At 41.3% G+C, this 22,669-nt stretch overlaps 1 protein-coding gene across 7 annotated transcripts in view; it reads left to right on the top strand.

Annotated features, from left to right (window-relative positions):
• SULF1 (sulfatase 1) overlaps positions 1-22,669 on the top strand; it is a 132,370-nt gene that overhangs the window by 61,345 nt on the left and 48,356 nt on the right. For 5 of the 7 annotated variants that reach the window (XM_048076995.2, XM_066993070.1, XM_066993066.1 and 2 more), the window contains 5 exons: positions 216-377; positions 699-933; positions 6,606-6,845; positions 18,492-18,643; positions 20,704-20,873. In XM_048076995.2, coding sequence (XP_047932952.1) covers positions 762-933; positions 6,606-6,845; positions 18,492-18,643; positions 20,704-20,873 — 734 coding nt within the window. In that variant the 5' untranslated portion in view covers positions 216-377; positions 699-761. Of the gene's footprint in view, positions 1-215; positions 378-681; positions 934-6,605; positions 6,846-18,491; positions 18,644-20,703; positions 20,874-22,669 lie in introns of those variants that run through there. The other 2 variants (XM_066993068.1, XM_066993069.1) reach the window with 2 other exon arrangements.

A 22,669-nucleotide genomic window follows, 5' to 3' on the forward strand; every position in this document is an offset into this window, starting at 1 on the left:
GATCGTTTGCCAGGTGCCATACACTGGAATTAACTCTTATTTGCTGAATCTCAGGCTGCTTATAAATGTTGGAAAAGCACCTGCGTTTGATGACATGATATATATGTCCTTTATCTCTAACAGCCAAGGTGCCACCTAACCGCTGCATAGGTATAGCATTAAATTAAGTAGATGAACTGGGGGGAATGCAAATTTTTTCTACTCTTCTTTTTCAGGACAGAGAAACAAGCTGTAATGAACAGTTCTGGAGACTTTGAAGCACAGCCACAGCGCTGAGGTCTTTGACTGACAAGCCTTCAGCTTTCTCCTTCTTATAGGGCTCCTCCTACAGATGTTCTGAACACGTCTGCATCCCAGCAATTTTTTACTGCGCCCAGGTACTGACTGTAAGGAACATGCTGCATAAAAAGAAGCGTGGGGTGTAGGAGAAGGAGCAATGTGAGGAGTACACCAGGAGTCAAGCCTATACAAAATGCAGGCAGTGGCATGACTTCAAGCAAAAATTATTTGAGAAAGCATAGTTGCAGAAGGACCGAGTTTATTCTTAGAAAATGATAGAATAAAGCTCTTACTCAACAATATGGCTTGTGTCATGTCAAATGGTATGTGTCAGGTCTGACTTCCCTAAGTATCATCCTTTTCCTGTGTGACTGGAAGTTTATTTATTGCTTAAACAGAATTTCTTTTCCTCCCTACAGGTCTTGAAAACTAGAGTTCAGGCACTTCTGGATCGCTCTTTTCATTGAAATACTGGAACTACTATGAAGTCCTCCTTGTTTGCACTCCTCTTGGCAGTGCTCAGTACTGAACTGCTGACAAGTCACTGTTCCACTGTCAAGTCCCCAAGGTTCAGAGGACGTGTGCAGCAGGAGAGAAAAAATATCAGACCAAATATCATCCTTGTACTCACAGATGACCAAGATGTGGAGCTAGGTGAGAAAAAATTGTTATTTGCTACTTCATTTCCTCATGTGTGTTTCAGTAATTTCTGCCAGGCAAGAAGTACTTCAAACTCAGAGAAGGCAGTGGTCCTGAAACACTATCAGAATGTGGAACAAGTTTGGAAAATGGGTTAACAAATATTATTTAATAGCATTTATCAGATTTAATTGCAGACTTTAGGAAATGCATGCATGTCAAAATCAATCATAAAAGTCGTTAATCACCACCATAAAAAGATTTAATAATGCATGCAAGGACACACAGGTAAAAAACTTGCATCAAAAGTTCTTTTTCAGTTTGTTGCTTTACATAGCATTTAAAATTCAAGCCTTATGAGATTAGTCTTTCCCTCAGTGCTGCATAGGTGTGTATTTAAGTTCTTCACATACTTGTCACGTGTGAATGCCATCTGACTTGTTTACGCACACGGGAAAACTGTCTTATTTCAGAATATAAGGCTAATTTCTATATGAGTTATTACAGTGTTTAAAATTCATCTGTCTTAAAACTATGCTATGTATGTAACGGTAAGATAGTTCTGCTTTCACAAGTATACTGAATATGTGAGCACAACCTGGATACACCAGACAGAAGTGATTTTCACATATATTTCTCAGGGCGGAAAACACTTGGATGATGTTACAGGAGGCCTTTGAATGTTTTCCATTAAATAAGTTAGAAAGATATTAATGATGGTTATGCATATAACTGATTTTTGGTTCACTGCCTGAAGCGAAAAAATAAGGAGAGAAAGAGGATCATTTTAGGTTACCCCCAAGCACATATTTCAGTTTTGGGGGCAGGAGGTAAGATCAAAAAGGTGGAAAAATGGCAAATAAATTTGAAATGAAATCTTGCATTCTTAGTGTTTTTTAATGAAAGACATGTTTTTAATAAAAGTAAGGTGATTTTTTTAAACAAAATACCATACAACACTGAAAAAATCAAAATGTTTCACTCAGAAAACTTGTAACAAAATAGTTCATTTATGCTAATATCAAATACATTCAGCCAGAAAGTTATAGGCAAAAAGAACTAAAAGCAACCCTGACATTCTTGAGTTATTAGCATTTTTGTATTTGTTATTATGCAATAATAGTTTATGCAGTCTTTCAGAGCTGTGAGAACATAACTAATACACTGTATTTCGTGACTGAGTGTTAATCCTTTCATGCAGCAGTTTTGTCCCAGAGCTCCTCAAGCAGGCCCTGAGATCTGAGTACGTCTTATCTATTTCATTTCTCACTCTTTCTAAAGTCTGCTCTGTTTAGCCATGCTGCATAATGAATGTCTGTTCCTGGCTCTATTTTTGGCCTAAAATACAGCTATTACAATAGGAATGCATTTCTTCTCGATAGAATTGTTCTGAAAATTTCGTTAAAAGGGTCAAGTCACGTCTTCCTTTTTGTGGTCAGAAAGAGCCTGCTTTCTCCAAGGCGCTGGGGAAGGTAGGTCAGCAGACACACGTCTCTGAACAATGTTACCGACTAGCTGTCTTCAATCTTGAGAGAGGGTTTGCTAGTGGTGAGAGAGCAGGAAGGATGTGGCAAGCCACTTTGTTCATTTTGTGGAGCTCCTCTCTTTGAAAGCTGCACTGGATGTTCACAGAGGGCTCTGGCTCCTATTAGCAAGCAGTTGAGCAATAGCCTGGACATGTATGCGTTCCCACTGCATTGAATGAAGACACAGGTTTCCCCTTTCCATAGATCATTTCACAGGAAACAGGATTCAGCCCCAAGACTTACTGTATTGCATTATTCGCACTTCTACTAATAAATCATTCTGCTTATTTGAAAAGCAAAGCCATACTGTTTTCCATGTGTGAAGTATCCCCTTGCCCTTTCGTGATTGCTGTGAAAAAAAATCCTGTTTCCCAGAGGTCAGTGGGAAGTAACACTTTACGCCACAAACAGAATAAAGCTTAGGCAGGGTTATCCAAAAATCACAAGACTGAAAGTCTCTCAGTGTGGATTATTTGCTATTGTATTCCCAGCACGAACATTTCTAAAAGCCGTTCTAAATGAATGCTTGAACATAAAAGCATATAAGGTACACTATAGATTTCAATCAGGAAAGAATTGTCTCCAGAGCTTGTGTAAGAATTGAATCAAAATATTCAGCTGCCTGAGTGCAAATGATATACAGGGGAGTTATCCAAAGTAAAATTTGCAAGAAGCAGAGAACTAGAATTTAGTTAGTGCTCAAAGCAGCTCTTTGTATTGATCTGCACCATCCCCCTGAGTTCTGCATTCTGAATACATAGAAGTTCAGCAGAGCTGCTGTCTCATACAACTTATCAGATAAAAGCCCCAAATTGCTCCACAATTCCAGTCAGTTCTTATTATACATGCTGAGAGGAACGTGGCACAGAGGAAGGATATTACCGAACAGCTGGTGGATAGTAACTTAGGCAGTATGAAACAGCCTGGCCCACAGCTCGTGAGGAAAATCAGCAGGAACTAGGCCCAGAAGCTGGGAAATGATCAGTGAAATTGTGCCTCTGCACACTTTTAGCCCTCTCCAAAATCCTGAGGACAGAGAAATAACTGCCTGACACCTTGGTAAACTCACATCTTCCTGAAGACAAAACACCAGCTCCCAGAACTGCTTGGGAACAGTACCTCCAGAGACAATGTACTACTGCTGTATTAAGGCAGTGGCCTAATGTATTAGGGCAGTGGCCACAGCTCCCACTGAGGCCATGTCTATATTCTTTTCAGGCATGAGGACTGGTATTTCCAACTTTTTGCTCACTTTTAAATCACTTCACCTGCCCTCCATGTTCTCTGTCACTTTGTTCTCCCATGTGCTTTGCACACATCAGTCCCTCAAGCTGACCCTCAAGCATGAACCCCTCCCCAATATCCTCACTGGGATATTTTTGCAATGTCAAAAAGGAATCAAAAATAATGAAGACTGGTAGTTCCAGTATTTCAAAGCCAGAGCCCTTTGAGATGTTGGAGAAATGGGAAAAGGTTTAAAAAGGGGGTGAAAAAATCCCTAAGAAGTAAAATAAGACAATTACTTCATCAGTTGGTGAAGGGATCACATCATCCTCTGGATACATCATATCAGGCATAATTTACCTGGTTTGCTTTCCATCTTGACTAGAAATTTCAAAGTACTGAAAAATACGAGCTGAAAAAATGGAGATATATTCTGAGATCCACAAGAGTCTGTCACTTTACTGAGGCCTTGAATAAACAGATTAAGACAAGACAGTTTGGGCTGTCCCATTGTAGAGTTGTCCACCTGTGATACGCCTGGGTGAAAATCTACAGCAACTTTCAGATTCTTTATGAAACCTTGGTTACCGCACATACTTCTCAATATATGAGGAGAACAAACTGAGAGGTGATACTGAATTTCTTTCTGACAAAACTTTCTAATTTCTTTGTCCAAAGTGGCTGTCCTCAGTTATCTGGTTCCCCTCAGGTGCTCCCCACTTGGTCATGTAGAGCGCTGGTGTCCTGCTGTCAGACAGCGCCTGAGTACGTGTGCCCTGAAGACTGTGGGCCAGATGGTAAAGAGCACAAGCTGTGAGGAGAGCTACAGACAGCAAAGGATTATAACTTATATCAGCAACTTTTATCTCCTACTTATGTTTTTTTTCCCAAATGAGGAAGTCTCACCTGCTTTGAAGTGTCCATTCCAGAATTTCCAGAGGGGCTAAATCTATTATCAGTGTCAGTAAGTGCATACCTGGAAGAAAAACTTACTCATAAACAGCAGGTTTGCAGGAGCAGAGGGCTGACCAAGCAGAGGAATGAGGAAGGGCTGTAACAGCTATTCATTTATAATGCATAGAGGCATGAAAGTGCACATTGGCTCTGGTGCTGTTACTGTGCATTAGCGTACCACGACGGTGCACTTCCCATCTGAGAGGATCTACAAGCACTTTGCAGCTGAACTCTCAGTAATAAACTGTGGCATTTCAAAAATGGGAGAGCTATGGAAAAAAAATAGAAAAAAAAAAAAAAAAAAAACAAAGAAAAAGGAAAAGCCAGCCTGGGGTCCAAAATAAAGACAATGTAGAGTAAGGATCATCTCTTGTTGGACTTTTACTCAACAACTCCTTGAAACACTCCCACTCATACACATGGAAGACCTCTAGTGCTCAGGGAACTCTAAGTTACTCTCCTACTTCTCTGTGTCTCTAAACGTTTTTTGTCTGTACTGACTTCAGGAAAGCACAAATGCAGGCGCTCTGCATTTAGGAAAGATGGACTGTGAAAGAGGAAGAATCCAAAATGATGATGACTTCTTCTCAGGGTACTAAATATATCCTTAAAAACACATCAGTACTGCACCAGGAATTGCTAAAGAACTAACTGTCTCTTCCTTTTGTTTTACCAAACAATTCTGATGCAAAAGATTTCACACTCAGCACTGACTCTTTATCCCAAAAGCAAAACCAGAGAATGCTTAACTTTATCTAATAACATAATTTGTAAGATTTTACTGCTAACACCTAAAGCTGAACCTCCTTGGCAGTTTTGTGGCTTTACAGGCATTTATTTCGTGATTTTAAAACCTTTCCAAGTGATCCAAAAAAAACCACCAAGAAATACTCTTATTTTATCATTGGAATCAATTATTTTAATTTTAAATTTAAGCTGACTGTTGTCAATTTTACAAAATGAATTGTAAAACCAAAGGGAAAAAAAAATAAGGAAGAATTCCAGAAACACCTTTTTACAGTAAAAACTGAGCAAGTATTAGAAATTGCAGACATGTTTCCTGGACACATACTGACATATCTGTGGTTCATAGTCACTGTTCACTCTCTGCTCTGTTGGATAACCAAAACAGCAAAGTTTGACAGCTATCAGCAAGTACTGACAGACCTTATCAGGAGCTGCTCAGTCTTTCTGCAGTCAGAAATCTGCATGCCCTGCCTGTCTCACCTTGTTCACAAAGGAGTTTTAAACGACACAAATAACAATCTTCGTTCTTTAAAATGGATCATTGCAGGAGTATGTTGGGAATGCAAGAGTTTATCGAGAAATGTGCTGAATTTTGCTAGTACTTTTTACATAAAAATTCATCCCCAAAATGTGATTTTGATCACAGTGCTTTAGTTTTGGAGCCAGACATGCAGATCCTGGGTCCACAGAAACTTCCCTTTGGGAAAATTTTTAACTGAATTCTTTCTCTCCCTTCCCAGCCACCTACTCCTTCCTTCCCTTCCTCCCTTCCCACCTACCCCCTTCTCTCTCTCTGATTATCTGATAAAAAAGAAGGGATTGTAACAAATTAATTAGTAATCTCAGAATTTTACATACCTTTCTGGCACATTGACTAATGATGCAGTCTGTGTAACATACTGTTTCCCTACAGCAGCGTTTGAAGTACTGTTGACCTATAAATTTGATACAGCTCTAAAGCTTTAACACTGCATTTCTATATTAGTCTGCACTTTAGATTTGTTTTGAAGCCTGAGAAAAAAAGAACTCAATCTTTCTGGAATCCTGAAAAATATGTTTGGTGATATAAGACAGATTTTATCTTTTCTCCTAAAATTACCTAAGCTATGGTGTAGTACAGACCGATGTCTGAAAGCAAGCTAATCACTGATACTTTACTTTTAATGGCGAAATAGCATCCAGTATGTTCTAACTGTTTCTTGCAGCAGAATGATAATTGGTGCCTTTTTTTTGCAGGGTCCTTACAAGTGATGAACAAAACCAGGCGGATTATGGAGAATGGAGGGGCCTCTTTTATCAATGCATTTGTAACCACCCCGATGTGCTGCCCATCACGTTCCTCCATGCTGACTGGGAAGTACGTGCACAACCACAACATCTACACCAACAACGAAAACTGCTCTTCTCCCTCCTGGCAGGCTACTCACGAGCCCCGCACCTTCGCTGTGTATCTCAATAACACTGGGTACAGAACAGGTAAGAGACAAATCAACAGTAGCTCTTTGTTTAAGTGAAGACGGTGGACGTGGAGCGGCAGGTCTTGACTCACTGCCTGAAATGAGGTGACTATTGTTCCAAATTGGGTTTACAGAGCAGGGTTTTAATGTTATGGGGAGGGAGGCTATTACTGCCAGCTGGTCCAGATCTACAGCTAACAGCCACGCAAAGTAACTCACTTGTAATGGGGCAGCATATTTTCATGCTTGGATGTCCCAGGTGGGAAATAAGCTGTTGGGCAGTTACACCTCGTGAGAAAGAGGTGCATTTTCGTGGCATTGTGGGTCTGAACTGGCAGTTCCAGCCATGACTATGGTCAGTGTTAGGGCCTGCTTGTGGACCGCTGCTAGCAGTTCTGGGAGAAGATGTCAGGGCCAGACTAGGGAATGGTGCCAAAGACCTCACAGGAGCGAAGTGCCTGTCATGGGAGTGAAACAAGGTGAATGCTATAATTTAAACTTTGCCACGGGGCGATACTTCATTTGCATTTTTTGAAAATGAATAGAAACATGCCTTTAAGAAGGATTGTTCTGCTGTGCACCAGTAAGATTTGATAGTTTTCTTGTAAATTCCTGGTGGTTTTCCATAGTCAGGAGATCCCTTTCCTGTCTACAAAGAGCTCTTCTTATTCCCCTCATCCATGCTTCAGCTTGATGTAAAACCCGATTCATTTATGCATCACCTATCCCCTAAGATTCAATCTGTAGACACGTTAGGCTCCAGCCTGACTTCCCCTTCTCAAGGTACAGGAGTTGTGCGAGGTCATCAGGGTGCAATTTGTCCAGAAGCGTCATCCGACTACAAAGACTCTCCTTTACAGGACCAAGGAGGCACGGATCATGGTGCCAACTGTGTTCCTTACAATGTAATTGGCACCAGAGAAATTTGTCTGTATCAGTGGTTTAGGCACAAGAACAGATTGCTTTCAAAACATAGCAGGCAAATGTCTCCATGCTGTCTGCTTGTCCTAGTTCTCTTAATGCTGCTACACTCGGCGCCTTACATTTATCTGCCTGTTTGCCATCTTTTCTTCACCAAACAAACTCGCTCTTTCTTCCACTCTGTCTCTCTCTATCTGTAATTCTGGAGAGCTTCTGCATCCTGTTTAAAAAGCAAAAACAAACAAATACTTATCTTCTCTGGGCCTGACACATGCACTGAACAGTTCTTTAGTCTCTATTAAGCTGATTTCAGTAAAGTTGCCGTCAAAATACAGCACTGCTAAACCTGAGTAAGGGTCAGCACCAAGGCTTTTGAGGGGAAAAAGAGAGGAGAGAGCAAACGGATTATCACTGCTAGAAAATGTGCTGAATTCATCCTAAGATATAAGCCTCAGAAACCCTTTCTGCTTGGTCGATGGCCATTTCATATGGGATCTGCCTTTCCTGTTCTTAAAAAAATTGAGTATCTTACTGACTTGTAATGTAACACTTGCAGAACTGAATGCCTCCTGTGTAAACTGGACAGCTGTAGCAGACTTTGGTGTCACCCACCCTCTTTGCCCTCTGCTTTTGCGCTCTGCTTTGGGTAAATCTGCGCTGCCATGTGTTATGACGGCACATGGAGATGTCTACTAAATGCAAACTTGGCCCTGTTGAATGGAAAAGAAAAAAGGATTAAAAAGAAAAGGAAAAAATCCATTTCCAAAGGCAGACAGAGGGATCCCAAGTCCTAAAACTGTCAGGGTAGTTGAGTTTTAATGAAGGGCAGGACGGGGAAAAAGAAAAGAAAAAGGCAAACAAAAATACTTGTACGAAACTGTTTCTGACCAAAGTACATTGCTTGACCCTATAGTAATATGGCCCTAAAGAACTTATCCCTTTACTCCTCGTAAGATGAGCCCCCGTTCCAATTACCCCACAATTATTTTTTGATGCAGAAGCCTAATTAACAGCAGAACTTGTAATATATTTTTCAAGGACAGTGTTGCCTCATTAAAGAGTCATCAAATGTCCACTAACTAACTAATAATTTACATTTCACAGCTAGAAGGTTTAGTAAAACCGTAATGACTCAAGAACACCTAGGAGCGAAAAATAATTGAGAGTGAAAAAGAGGTAGCTGGGGAGAGAGAGCAGCTACATGACACACGGGCTCATTGTGACTCTGTGCTGAACCTGCAGACTCCACGAGTATTTACCCTGTGAATTTCTCTGTGTTTTGGGAGGAAATCAGTATCCTCCTCAAAGGGAAACTGAGGCAGAGAAAGAGAAAGTGAGTGACTCAAGGCCACTCAATTTGGTGGCCATCCTGTTACGGGACTAGTCTGAAGAACCTCGATATACCAGTTGAGACGATGTGCTATACCTCGGATCTGGTTCTCTGTTTGAATTGATGAGGATTTAGCTCTCACTTTTTGCACAGGGTCAAATTATTATATAAGCCAGTGGAAATAAGGGGGTGGCAGAATGTTTATATAATGTCCTTACTTCTGTTCACTCCAGATAGTTTCCAACATCTATAAAGCATCCGCTGTCTAAACCTGCCGCAGCCTTAACTAAACCCTGGATACTGCAATTGATCACGCTTGGGCAGGCTGCTTATGAGGAGAGTCCTGCTAAAGCCATAAGGACTCCAAGCAAGCACAGCAGTCCATTTAAAGAGGTCTGAAATGTGCTGTAATAAACTGCAGTCATAATTAGAGCCCACTGGAAAAACCTGACAAAAAACAGAATGTTTTTTTTTCTTTCTTTCTTTTTTCTGTTCTATTCCTGTTCTACTCTGAAGTGACCTAATGGAGATGTTGTTTCATGGGAACATCCCTTTTTTGAAATGTCAGTGCTAAATCATAGGCAGGAACTGGGCTGTGTGGGAACAGGGCAGACAATATTCAGAAACAACACTGCCAAAACAAAATTGCTTTTGCTTCTAATTATCATTAAAAAAAAAATCCTAAAACAATTAATGATGTTGCAATGTTTATGGTTTCTCTTACTCACAAGCTGTATGCTAATGCAGAAATGAGTCAGTTGCACAGCTTCCGGACTTTGAAAATCCACAAAATTGGTAATATTAAACCAGAATTTGTAGAATGCCAACAAACAGTAGGAAATAGCAGGGGGAGATACACAAAATACATAGAAAGTGAAAACAAAACAACTCTGCAGAGCTTCAGAGATGAGATTAGTTTTTATTACATAGGCTCCAGCTATACTGGGGAAGAAAGATGGTCACTCTGTAATTATTTTCAAATATCATGGAAATTGTCAGAACAGCTTCAGAAGTTTTCTTTCATCTTGTCGTTTTAAGGTCAGGAAACATCCCATCAGCTATTTAGATTCAGAAAGTTTATTCACAAGATTATTAGTTGCAGGAGTTGGAAGGCTTAGGCCTTTCCCATGGTGGCTATTTTCTGTCCTTTCAATACTTCCCGCAGTATTGTTGAAGTCTTTTATTTTACCTTTTACTCTTTTTTCCTAGCCCTACAGTACATAGCCTTGCCTCTCAGACGCGTTCTTTGGTATTGTCGGATCACGCTGCCATACACTTATGCAAATGCAAAGGAAAAATCCAGGTGTGCACTACCTGAACCTTGGCATCCTCCAGTAGGCAAGCAGGATTGTGCCACATTTCAGTGTAGCAATAACCAAGCATTATCTTAGCATTTTAGAAGAGAGAGCCATGACAGCAGCACAGCCGATATCCATGAGACATCAAAGTAACCATCATTTTATCGGTATACAGCATGTCATACTTTGTATGCTGGAGGATTTTACAGTTTTACCAGCTGAAGTTTCACCCCTTTGCATATTTGAAGAGAAAATTAAGTATAAATTCTCCCACTGATTTAACATAGATATGCGTTCAGAGCCCTCTCTGCTTAGTGTTACCTTATAAAATGATTACCTTCTAATCCTCTCTCCTCTTAGCCCTTCACAGGCAGCATAGCTGTGCAGGAGAGAGCAGGAGTCTGCTCTGGCTCAGCGACCACTGACAGCCTCACAGCAACATGCCAAATTCAGGACCAGGCTCTCCCCTTACGCAATCACACCTGAAAGAACAAAGATCACCAAATTAGGCCATTATTTGCTTACATATTTTTTAATTGTCTTTATGAAGACGTATTTCCCAATATTTTATTCCTTGCTGAGATGGCTCAAGCAATCAGAATAAGATTTAGGGTTTGTGCATGCAAGTGTCCTGATGGTATTCTCAGGCTTTTAAAGGACAGCAATGGCAAAAGTTGAGCAGCATGAATGCTAATTTTTAAACACTCATGTTTGCAAAACTCAAAACTCAGGAAGTGGTTGGATATCAGGATGCTGCTATCTGATATGTTTTGACATTAGCCACAGACTTCTGTGTCATGATGAACATAAATGGTCATTTGCTTGACATCTAGCTAATATTTTCAACAGTTCACATCAGCTTTTGATGTATGTCAGTTGACACTTGTCAATTACAGGTACCTTTCTTAGTGTTATGACCAAAGAGCTAATAAAATACTGAGGTGACAAGAGACTGATGGCTAAGCAGTTTGGGGAAGGAGTATTTAAACTGTACACCACTCTATTTTGACACATTTGGACAAGTTAATCTTTCATAACTTGTGCAAAAACTATGCCTTCTGAAGGTGTGGGTAGACAATAAATTTCCTCTGGAGGCAAAGCTTGTGTGTTTCCTGTTCACAGCCTTACAGTACAATTCACTGCCAGCACACGCTATGTTTAATCTGCATCGTTTCAGTGACCTAATTTGTATCTTGCCTCATGCACCACTGCAAAACAGAGAGGATTTCAGGATGTGATGTTAGGGTGGGAATGAGTATGCAGGGAATGAGTTGTGGTTTTCAGAATATTTCTAAAGTGAAAATAAAGAAAGAGAGAATCCCAAGTTTTAGGTTCTTTCTTAATTGGCATAAAAGAGGGTGAGGAGCATCGAACATAATTTAACTTGTAAATAATTTAAGTAACTAAAAATATGCTTGTGCATCTCACTTTTCAGAACAGAATTGCACTTTCAGTCAAGCTAGGAAATGTTTACGTAAAAGTGAAACATGCTGAATATATACAAATAGTTCACAAAAAGTGAAATATGGATGAAAGAAAAGGCCAAATAGAATAATGAGCAGGATTTTCTCATTCTCTGTTATCATTTGAAGTGAAACCTTTTTTGGTTTCTGTCCAGGACCTCATCAAAAACCACAGCATGTTTGCCCACTCACACTTGAAACAGAATTCTGTGCTACTAAACACTGTGCAGAAAACCATACACTAAATGATTTTTAGCAAGGTTACACATTCAAGTGCTTCATTTCAGAAAATCTGAGTAGAACATTTGTGTGTGCAACTAATTCATCTCTCTTGTTCATGTGGCCAAATGACAGTATTTAACTGCATCAGAACATATCACTTGGGGGGAGGGATGAAATTTCCTCCATTTAAAAAGAGGATAGACCTCTATCAAGAGGTATAACGCTAGCATCCACATCAGCAAGGACAGGGGTCTCAGATCCCTTCTGCAAGACTTTTATTACTCAGTAACTAAGCAGAGTGGGATTTTATCACATATATGGGGTGGGGGAGTTCGGATGTCTGCTGGATGGAAGATAGCAGCGAGACTTAGGAGTCCTTTTCAGGCATTGTTGTGTCCTCGCAACGTCCAAAAGCATTCGTTCCTTTGCACTTCTGCCTCCCCTCATCCTATCCAACTAGGAGAATCAGTCTCCACTCCTCAGATTTCTCATCCCAGGCTTCTGGCCCTGTAAAGCCTCCTCTGGGCCCCCGCTCTGAGCCTTGTCCCCCAGCCTGTCTGTCGACAAGTCGTTCCCACCCTCCTTCCCCGCCTGGCGTCTAGTCACTCCTTGACAGACATGTCCTGTTCCCACCGCTTGCCATTAGCAATCTCCTTTCCCAGCCCACTCAGAAAATCAGTTTCTCCCCACCCCCCTCTCTCCCCCTCCTTGCCTTGTCAGTCCCCTTCTTTCCCCTTTCTTCGTTCATTGTCCAGTTACTCGGTCAACATTCCCCGTCCTGGGCCCCTGAGCCTCCGCTGCTTTTCCCCTCTCTCTTTTTCCCTCTTTCAGTTCCTTTGCTGGATCCCCTGGGGCCCTTCCCCAAAATGCTTGTCCTTATCTGCTCACCTCCTGCCCTCTGCTTTTCAATCAACTTTCTCCCGCCTACTGACACCCCTCACAGGTGGACGAGGAATGCCCCAAGGTGCCCAGATCTCCAGAAGATGCAAACTGCAGTGTTTCTTTCAAACCTGAGCAAAATTTGGACAGATTCTCACTAAGATGATAAAAGATGCCTCCTTGACAGAAAGTCTATCATGTCTTTGACAGAGTTCGTGCTCTCCTTGCAGAGCAAGGAAGTGCTATCAAATGAAAGCTCGCATAATTTTTTTCAGATGTTAAATGTAATTCCTTTTCCATCGCTGTGGTTCTCAAAGGTGGCTACTGTTCGGGCTAAGAAGTTTCAAAAAATTCAGCCTGAGGCAGACATCCAGTGCGGAAAATTTCAGTCCAAGTATGAGAAGGTTATAAGCAACTGAAAGCAGGGTCTTATAATGAGAAGTGTCAGACAACATCAGTACTGGAAAGTGCTACCAGCTTGGCTCATAATGCAAGCTTTGTTAAAGCCATCACCCAGGCTAACGATTGGTATATCAAGTTATAGGCTAATGCCTTTTGCAACTGCTGAGTTATAAAAGCTTTAATGCTCTTTCTGGTTACAATGGTAAACCTGACAGCAACTGGGAAAGACCCACAAAGCTGGAGAAAGAGTAGAAAACCTGGGTCTTTCTGCTGTGGTTAAGTTACATGACAGGGAACTAAGAAATAAGGATAATATTCTGTGCAATGCCACAGGCTTCCTGCACGACTTAGGTCTAGCTGAGGGTTAGCCTCTTGGTGCCTCAGTTTCCTCATGGCATTTTTGAGTCTGCGCTTATTTCATTCCTTAGGGAGGGCTGGAATACTGGTCTGACTTGCTGCAGTTGGTGATGTGATACCCTAATGCTTTGTAATCTTTCAGCAGAAGGGAAAAATCAAACTTCCCAGCTTTAAACCTATTGTTTGTGTAACGGGAAGAAAGCAAGGAGGATTTTAGTGGAGTAGTCTGGAAGTTGCAATTTTGTTGGGCTCTGTCCCCAGAGCACAGAGTCACCGTGCGTCAGCTCTGAAATGGCATGTAAACAGTGCTTTGCAACCCTTGTGAGTGGTTTCCTGACTTTGCTAAAGGAAGTGGGCTGTCTGCTTAAAGCTCTTGTCTGGGTCAGCGTGACTAAACCTTACAGCAGCATGCCTTTTTAAAGGTTTGGTTTTAAACCAGAAACATTCCCACAAATTTCAGCAAACAACAAGGGTGTTGAGCACAATGTATGTCCTTTGATCCATGGAAATGGAGAGATGTGTCTCCAGTAGACACAGCCCAGTTCACCAGCGTGCTAATCCACTAATGCTAACAGGAGTAAGTGGCCTAATTCTGTTGTGTAATGCAGTAAATATTATTCATAAATCTTGTATTAAATGCTGGGAAATTAAGTGGTGGGAATTGTGAGAATTTGCATCACATTAAGCAATAAAAAATCCTGGCTTCAAACTCCAGAGATCCCCTGGGTCAAATTCTCCTTGCTGTCAATTGCAGCCCCCTGGCTCTCTCAGTCCAGTTCAGGACTCATTAGCTAATTGCTAAAGGGAAAACAAAAACCTGTATTAGGGAATCTTTTCATATTAGCTACCAGACATGCATATTCTGCAGCCACTCCTGAGACACATAGATGTCTGTATAACTGTTCACCCTGCCATGTGTTGTTGTTTGCATAGACTTAATTGAACATACTGACACAGAATGTAATTATTTTGATATACAGAGTTACTCTACATGTGATTAAAAATAACAATGTGTCCCGGGAACAGTTAGCAAAACTGCCAGAATACTGATAAAAACTGTCATTAAGGTGCAAAAATCGGCATTTATCTTTCCTGTTATCCCTGTGGGGACCATTAAACACAATAATGAAAAGATGTCCCTTGAAATGGCATTACTTTTTAATGAGGCTTTTACCCATTGAGTCATAATCTCCATTTTATTAATTACAAGCAAAGATGGCTTCCGAAACCTTGAAACTGCTGAGTGCAAGTGGCTTCTAATGCTGAGCATTCCCAGTCAGCACTCAGAATTAGGCAAATCAGCAAGTGCCAGGCTACAGCTAAGGATGCGGGTTGACTTTATAAGCCAAACATTTGAGGATCCAGCAAGAGCATTTGCGCATCACAGTGGCAGCTCCTGGGCAGTCCTGCGACATACTCTACACCCCGTTAATTGTTTACAGTCCTCTGGTTAACAAAAAAAACAGGTAGGACACCAGTAGTGAACACTTGCTGATTATTTGGCCCCATGGACACTACTGTGCTTTCCTTTTATTCCAGCACTGGTCTTCATTCAAAGCGTGAATATCCAGACACTAACTGCTAGCACAGAGCTCCAGCTCTGACTCGCTGGCCCTATCCTGTACTCAGTGGTGCTCAGAAAACCCCATGGTGAAATGATTGAACTCTTGTGTTTGAGTAAAAGCTTTACTTTTCCCTTCACATGTATAATTACTCATATCCTCCTGAGCTTTTGACCAGCAAACCACCCTTGGTTGAAGTAATTTGGCAAATGTGATCCATTATCACAGCTACTGCTGCTTCTATGAGTATTCAGGGCTTTACTGTGTGTTTGACATGGGAACTGCTTTATTCTACAACAGGGTGAAACATCTATTTCTGCAAACTGTCACTCAAGGAGCTGCTTAAAACTTGACATTTCTCAGATTATTTTTATGATAAAATGCTAAATCATTGCCAACACAAAGGTGAATGGTTCAGTCTGTCAGTCTGAAGTCTCATAACATGCCCAAAATCTGGGGTTCAGGAGGCCAGGGGGGAGCTAACAAAACATTATTAAAGTTGCAAAATTAAGTAACCTAAAGCAAGGAAATTCCAGGATGAATTGCCCCCTACCAGCTCCAAGCCTCCCTTTCCTTTTCTAAATTCAATTTATCTTTTCCCATCCCAGTGTTCCAGGACTTTTCATCTCTGCATTTTATGCTGGTGGCTTTCTTTCAGGTAATGCCTGAATTTAAAAAGAAGAGCAGGAGAGAAAGAAGCTGACTGTTCTTTGGTTTAGGGTCAAAACTGAAACTGTGAGGACTTTCTCAGGTTCATAATGGATCAACCCGTGGTGACATTAAACTGAGAAGCTGTAGTAAGTCTTTCCTGATCATCTGTATGCTACAGTTTTTCAAAGCTTGGCTATTTTAGGACAGATTTTCATAGCCACCTCTGTTATTTACAAAGGCACTAAATCAAAACCTAGAGACACTAGAGCTTCTTAGAGAAAAGCTTGCCAAAGATTTTCAAATGGGCAAGCCCATTTATTTTTCCCTAGCCTTTTTCTTGGAAATTGCTGAACTGTTTGGCTAAAATTTTCCACAAAGCAAAATCCAGCCTGAGTCAGATAGCACGGAAACTGTCGTCGCTACTGATTGAAGTTTGGCACAACTGTAAATAGCAGTGTTCAGGTCTCAGTATTAGTCAATGGTAATTATAGGTGGGGCTATCAAACCATCCTACATGTTAAATTGCCATAACTTCCATTTTACAGTTTGAGAGCCTCTGATCTTTGTGGGAGGCAGGTTGGCACAGAGTCCTTTAGAGATGAACACAGCACGTGGAGGTTCCCCAGGGTCATGCTGCTGGAGGACCTGGGATGGCATTCAGGAGGACTGACCTCAAATCTCCCCTGAACCACAGGCTGTCCGTGATTTTGCTTGGCTCAGTAATGCTCTCTCTCCCACGGTCAAATCGCTCTCCCATGCTTTTCTTCATTATTGTCTCTCTTTGATTTCCCTTTCCCTTCTGCTCTTTCTATGGATTCTTTTCCCGCAGTATTTCAGCCTTTACCTTTACACGTTCCCTGAACATCTGACTCCCTGAGAGTTTGACACAGTTCGACTGCCTTAAAGGAGATGTATCGTTTCCATTCTGGGAGGCATCGGTGCTGGGCACGTATTCCTTCCCCACAGTTACCCTCTTCACCTCAAACTTCTTGACTTCTAGTTGGCCCCAGAAGAAAAAAGGATAGTGGCTGGGTTGCTTTCTTAGTGGCTGTGGGAGGAATAGCTGAAAAGTCTGGGCTAGTGTCTGCAGGACATGTTTATATGTCACATTCCACGTGGTATAGGAAAGAAACATTATATATGACTATAACCTCTGGTTAGTGACATTTGGCAGCTAAAAGATTTGATTGCACCATAGTTATGTTGCCTCAAAAAAAGTTTTAATTATGAACATTTTGATTTTTCCACCAGTTTTCCCAGGAAGGAGTTCACCATGCCCACATCAATCAGATCTGAATTACTGAAGCCCTTCCACAAATGTGCTCTTTGGTTAGATTGAATGTGTCTAGGTTGAATGTGAGGTTTTCCAAAGTGACTTCATTTCCTAGTAGGAAACAAGTAAGGGTGTTTGATGTGTGTCTCGAAACCCAGCCGAGGGAGTGACGCTGGGCAGAAGCTGTCCGTGGGCAGGGCTGGCTGGCGGGGACGGGCTGCTGGTGAGGGCAAGGGCTGCTCACCATGAGTTACCATGAGTCACCATGAGGTGGTTATTACATGCAGTAGCTCTGTCCTTGCAAAGGGAGAGATGTCTGTCATTCTCTCCTCTTCAGATGACACCTTCCAAGGGCTTGCACACCTTAAGAGCTTCCATACCTGCTTGGCTCTAGCAGCAATGCAATGCAGCTGCATTTGCCAGGGTGCTAGAGTTAGTCGATCCTTCCAAGGCCAGTTGGCCAGCTTTCAGTGCTCGCATATCTTTGGCATAAGCATTCCCAACAAGAATTGGGAGTTTACAGCATTGTGAGTCTGTTTTTCTTTTTACTTCCGTCCAGAAGAGTTGGCAGGAACACCTGCAGGCACTCCTGGGCATGACAGCAGTCTCTGAAAGCTTTGTTCTGAGGGGGTTATGACTTGTCACCTGCAGCTAATGGAAAAATACACTTAGTTTTGCAGGCCAGGTAGAGGTAGTTGACCTCCAAGACGTTGTCTGCCTGTTAGTTTTGCCTTAGAGAAGCTTTGGCATTAAAGCAGGGCAGGGATTCCCTCTTGCTCTACCCAGATGGGGCCCAGCAGGAAACAGATCCAGACTTCCCAGACCTTTTATCAAACCAGAAAACGCAGCCAGGTTGCGAAGACCAAACTTTCAAAAGTTACAGGCCGAGCTCCAAAACATCACAGAACTTGTTTAAAACCACAAGAGGTGTTTCTCAGATGTTTCCTCTAGGGACTGAATTTTTATTCCATTTTCAAGTGGATACCAAGAGAAACATCTGCATTCTAAAGAGTAAAGAAAAAAATCTCACATCAGCACTAGATTCCAGAAGTGGCAGATTAAGAAAAAAAAAATAAAGTCACAAAGGCTTTCAACTCTTATAAAAATTCTGGAAATAATTTGTTTTAATTTCAAAACCCTCTAAGATATAAAAGGAACATTTCTAATAAAGTGATTCTGACTCATTCTAACACATTTTGTCTTCATTCATGCATGCTTTTGACTCAGACTAAAAGACTTGGATTGCAAAGCCTCATGTGTGTGTGTGTGTTCTTTTTTTTTTTTTTCTTTTTTTTTTACCTTCACAGCTTTTTTTGGGAAATACCTCAATGAATACAATGGCAGCTACATCCCTCCCGGGTGGAGAGAGTGGGTTGGATTAGTGAAGAACTCTCGCTTCTATAATTACACCATTTCTCGCAATGGTAACAAAGAAAAGCATGGATTTGATTATGCAAAGGTATTTTCCAGACATCTAAACACCGCATCCTTAATCCATATAAAAATAACTTTCGGAAAATTAATTAACCAGATAATTAATTAATTAACCAACTACAACCAAGAAATTGCGATGTCATTTTTCTCTCCAGGGCATTTCAGATCAACTTCTGTGTGAGAATTTTAACTGCGGGATGGAAGAAAGTTTCCAAGGGCTCTTCAGTGCAGTCTGTCGATTTTTCCCTCCTTCACTCTCTCTGCTAGAAAGTGTTGATTCTCTGGCAGAAGCAAAGAGTAAATAAAGGCCTTTCTTGAAGATAACTGTGCGTTTTGCACCACTGAACTTTAAAGTTAGCTGAGTGTTGTCAGTTATTACCCACATAAGAAACCTTAGTTAATGCTGTTTCCCATTAGAAAGTGAAAAAAAAAGAAAAAAAGAAAATGTTGTGTGTCTGTGGTGTCAGACTCCGGATATGACTAGGAGAACAGATAAGCGCGAGAACACGGCCTTTGGAAAACTTCAGGGCTTGTTTGTGCTCTTGACAAAGTTTGGAAAATATGCCAAGGTGACCTGCCCACTGCCGTGAAGTTTCTCGGAAAGGCTTAGGAGTGCAGGGTGCAGACTTTCCAGCCTGCAGAAAGCAATTTGGAATTTCCTCAGACCGTAGGCTCACGGAAGAAGATACAGATGTTGCAGCTGTGGTTTCTGACCCATGTAATAAGATTTTATTGGAAGCTCGCGATGCCTGTTTCTGATTTCCCCACCCGTAGAAATTACATGATACTGATTACATATTTATATAGAGTAAAAAAAAAAAAAAAAAAAAAAAAAAGGAAAGAAAGCTGGTTAGTTAGACATTCCTCACACACCCTGCATGTAGCTAGAATAAACAGGAATAAACAGGGAAATAGGAGAGGAGTGGATGCTTTGGGAGAGCAGTCATACAGGCATTTCATTCAAGCCACATTCAAGGCCACAAAACCCGAAATTATCAGAACCCTGGTGCCTCGCGATCATTACCCATTTTGCAACTCTAAAGGTTGCTGGCTGTCTCTTCCATGCCCTTGCAGGGACTGTAACAGCCAGGGCTACCACCTTTGCTCCAAGCATGCCCCAGGAGAGCAGCAGGGGGCAGGGAGCAGGCGAGCAAAGAGGTCACAGCTGGCTGGCTTGTCCTAGCGCCGACATGCGACACAGGCCTTGTCCCTGAGGCTCTGCTTTTGCAGCTGTTCAGGGCCTTGAATCCACAACATATGATTAGTCATGCCTGGAAGTGCTTGAAATTACAAACATTGTCTCAGCACTTTCTCAATGAAGCTCACTCTAGACCTCCAGGCCAACAGCGAATGCTCCAAGGTGGCAGGTGGTTTAATTTAAGTTTTCATCTTTTTTTCTTAGTCCCATTTCCTCCCTTCCCCTCGTACGCTTCCATTTGCCACCTTGGCTGTGGGTTAAGCCAGTTTATTAGCGAGTCACAACCTTAATCTCAGCAGCTGCACTTCTTAAAGTTGTACAATTAAAAGAACAGAGCCTGCAGGAATTCGAATGCTCCCTGAATTCGTGTTTGCGATTTCTCTGATAAAGGTTTTTTGCAATATGCTGCCTGTTGTAGCTTTCTTCCAGTCTGTACGGACACGAAAGTATACTCTGAACAAAGTGCATGCAAGAAATGTTTATGTAAATAGAAAACCAACATTAGAGAGTGATTTCTTGCAGTTGGGAGCCATTACCTAGCAAACGTGTTTTGCCACTGAAATTCAAGAAACATACCTGTGTCAGTATAATCTGTCATTTTAAAGGTCACTTAGCAGTATCTTACAAAATCTGGTAATCATAATGAATGCATTCTGTTGTATCTGATTTGCAAAATATAGTTTCATTTTATGTGGTATTGCCTTCTTAAGAAAGTAATTACTGCTCAGTCTCCCCTCTGCTCTTTGGAGTCACACATCTCTTTGATAGGATGTTTTTACTTCCTGATTTGCCCTTTAATGAGAACTCAGAAATAATAACATGATAGTATATGATCTAATTAATCATGCACATTGTAACTTTTGCTTTGTGTTAATTGTATGTTACAGGACTACTTCACAGACCTAATCACTAACGAGAGCATTAATTACTTCAGAATGTCTAAGAGGATATACCCCCATAGGCCCATAATGATGGTCATCAGCCATGCTGCACCCCATGGCCCCGAGGACTCGGCACCACAGTTCTCAGAGCTCTACCCCAACGCTTCACAGCATATGTAAGTGACAATCACATGCTGCCAGCCCTGGCCCTTGCAACTGTTTCTGGACAGGTATTTGGTTATGAAGACATTTCAGGAACAGAGAATTCAAATATAAGAAGCAAGTAGTAAGTGGTCAATGTTTGCTTGCTGCTTTGGACATGCTCCTTCTGGGGAGGAGAGTGACAGCTCTGACCATTATTAAAACAGAGAGAAGCTCTTTTCCTCCTGGGAAGTTGTGGGAGATTAAAAGGTCAGTATTTGACTTTGTAAGGGCAGCGTCTTACAATACACTGAAAATATGTAGACACAGGTCAGGATCCGTTGGAAAGATATTACTTCCTTCGCGCTCCTCTAAGATATGTGCTTCCTGGGCTCAAACTAACTGAAGGCATTGAGACTAAAAACACAAATACCTTTTTTGTAGTTTTTGAGTGCACTAGATTTCTTTATAGACTAACTTCTGGCAGATTCCCAAAACAGCCTGCATCAAACTGCATTTTTAATTAACATGTTTAATCTTTCCTGGTGATTCTACTATCATAATAATAATTTAAAAAAAGAAAAAAAAAACTCTTTGTTTCTAGAACTGAAGCCAGCACCAGGTAAAAAGCTGTGGCTAGTGCTGGATTCCATGCCATGTGGGCATGTGGACTGCTCTTCCTGTTCATGATTAAACAAAGCTTTTGTGCTTCCTTCCACACAGAAGAGAGATAAAATAAATATTTTAGCTGGACCGTGCATTGATTTGGCTTCTGAAAATGAGGAGGAATCAGCTACATTACACTGTGACAAAGCTCTGTGGTATATAAATTGCATTTTTGATACTGCAGGGACTCACACGGAAGAGGATGTTATTTGTAGTTATATTAACTAGTTTAAAATTACAAGGAGTAGCAGTTACTGCATAAACTGTATGCATAAACTGATCACTAGTTGAGGCCAAAAAGAGATTTGTTGTTCAGGGTACATGGTTAAATATTTGTTAGTTTGTATTATTTTTGGCCTCTACTGACTTCTACTTTCTAGATATGCCACTTTCCCTGGCCTTACATTCTTAGCTATACTTTTCTTTGGTTATATTCTCAACATTACCACATTCCTGAGACTAGATTTTGCAAGCAGTGCAAACCATCAGTAATGCTTCATAGTTAATTATATATTCAGGGTAATTGGTACCTGTATATAGAAGTGATGAGATTGATTCTTTAGTTTGTAAATATTTGCTTGAAAAGGCAGCTGGTTCTTTAGTAATCACCCCGGAGAATTATTATCACTTTATTATGTCCTGAAGGCAAAATAAGATAGGCTTTAAAACATGAAAACTGTCATATTTGGCTGTACGAAAGATCTTAGTATCCTGAATCATGTGCTCCAACAGGAAGCAGCAGGGAATACTTAGAGAAAAAAAAAAAAAAAAAAGATTCCTTCTCCCTATTTCCCTATTTTTTCAGCTTCTGAAAATCATCAGTTAGGTGAAGCATTGGCCTGGCCTGTTTTTGAGCTGTGGTGGCAGCCCCACCATCCTGCGGTGACCAGTTCCACAGTGTCACCCCATGCTGCAGGGACAAAGCACTGCCTTTTTATCACTTTCAAACCTGGGGCTTGCTCATGTCCCCTACTTCCCATCCTGTGAGGAATAACGAATATTCACTCCATCAAATTTAATAGACCTCTCCCATGTCTTCTTTCAATCACCTCTTTTCCTAGCAAGAGGGTTATAAACTATTTGTTCTCACTCTGTTCAACAGATTGTTTGCTGTTTCATGGCACAGATTGCCTGGCCTCAGGCAAGCCATCCTCTTTGCTGGGGG

The sequence above is a fragment of the Anser cygnoides genome, chromosome 2 (assembly GCF_040182565.1).
Source record: "Anser cygnoides isolate HZ-2024a breed goose chromosome 2, Taihu_goose_T2T_genome, whole genome shotgun sequence".
Lineage (NCBI taxonomy): Eukaryota > Metazoa > Chordata > Aves > Anseriformes > Anatidae > Anser > Anser cygnoides.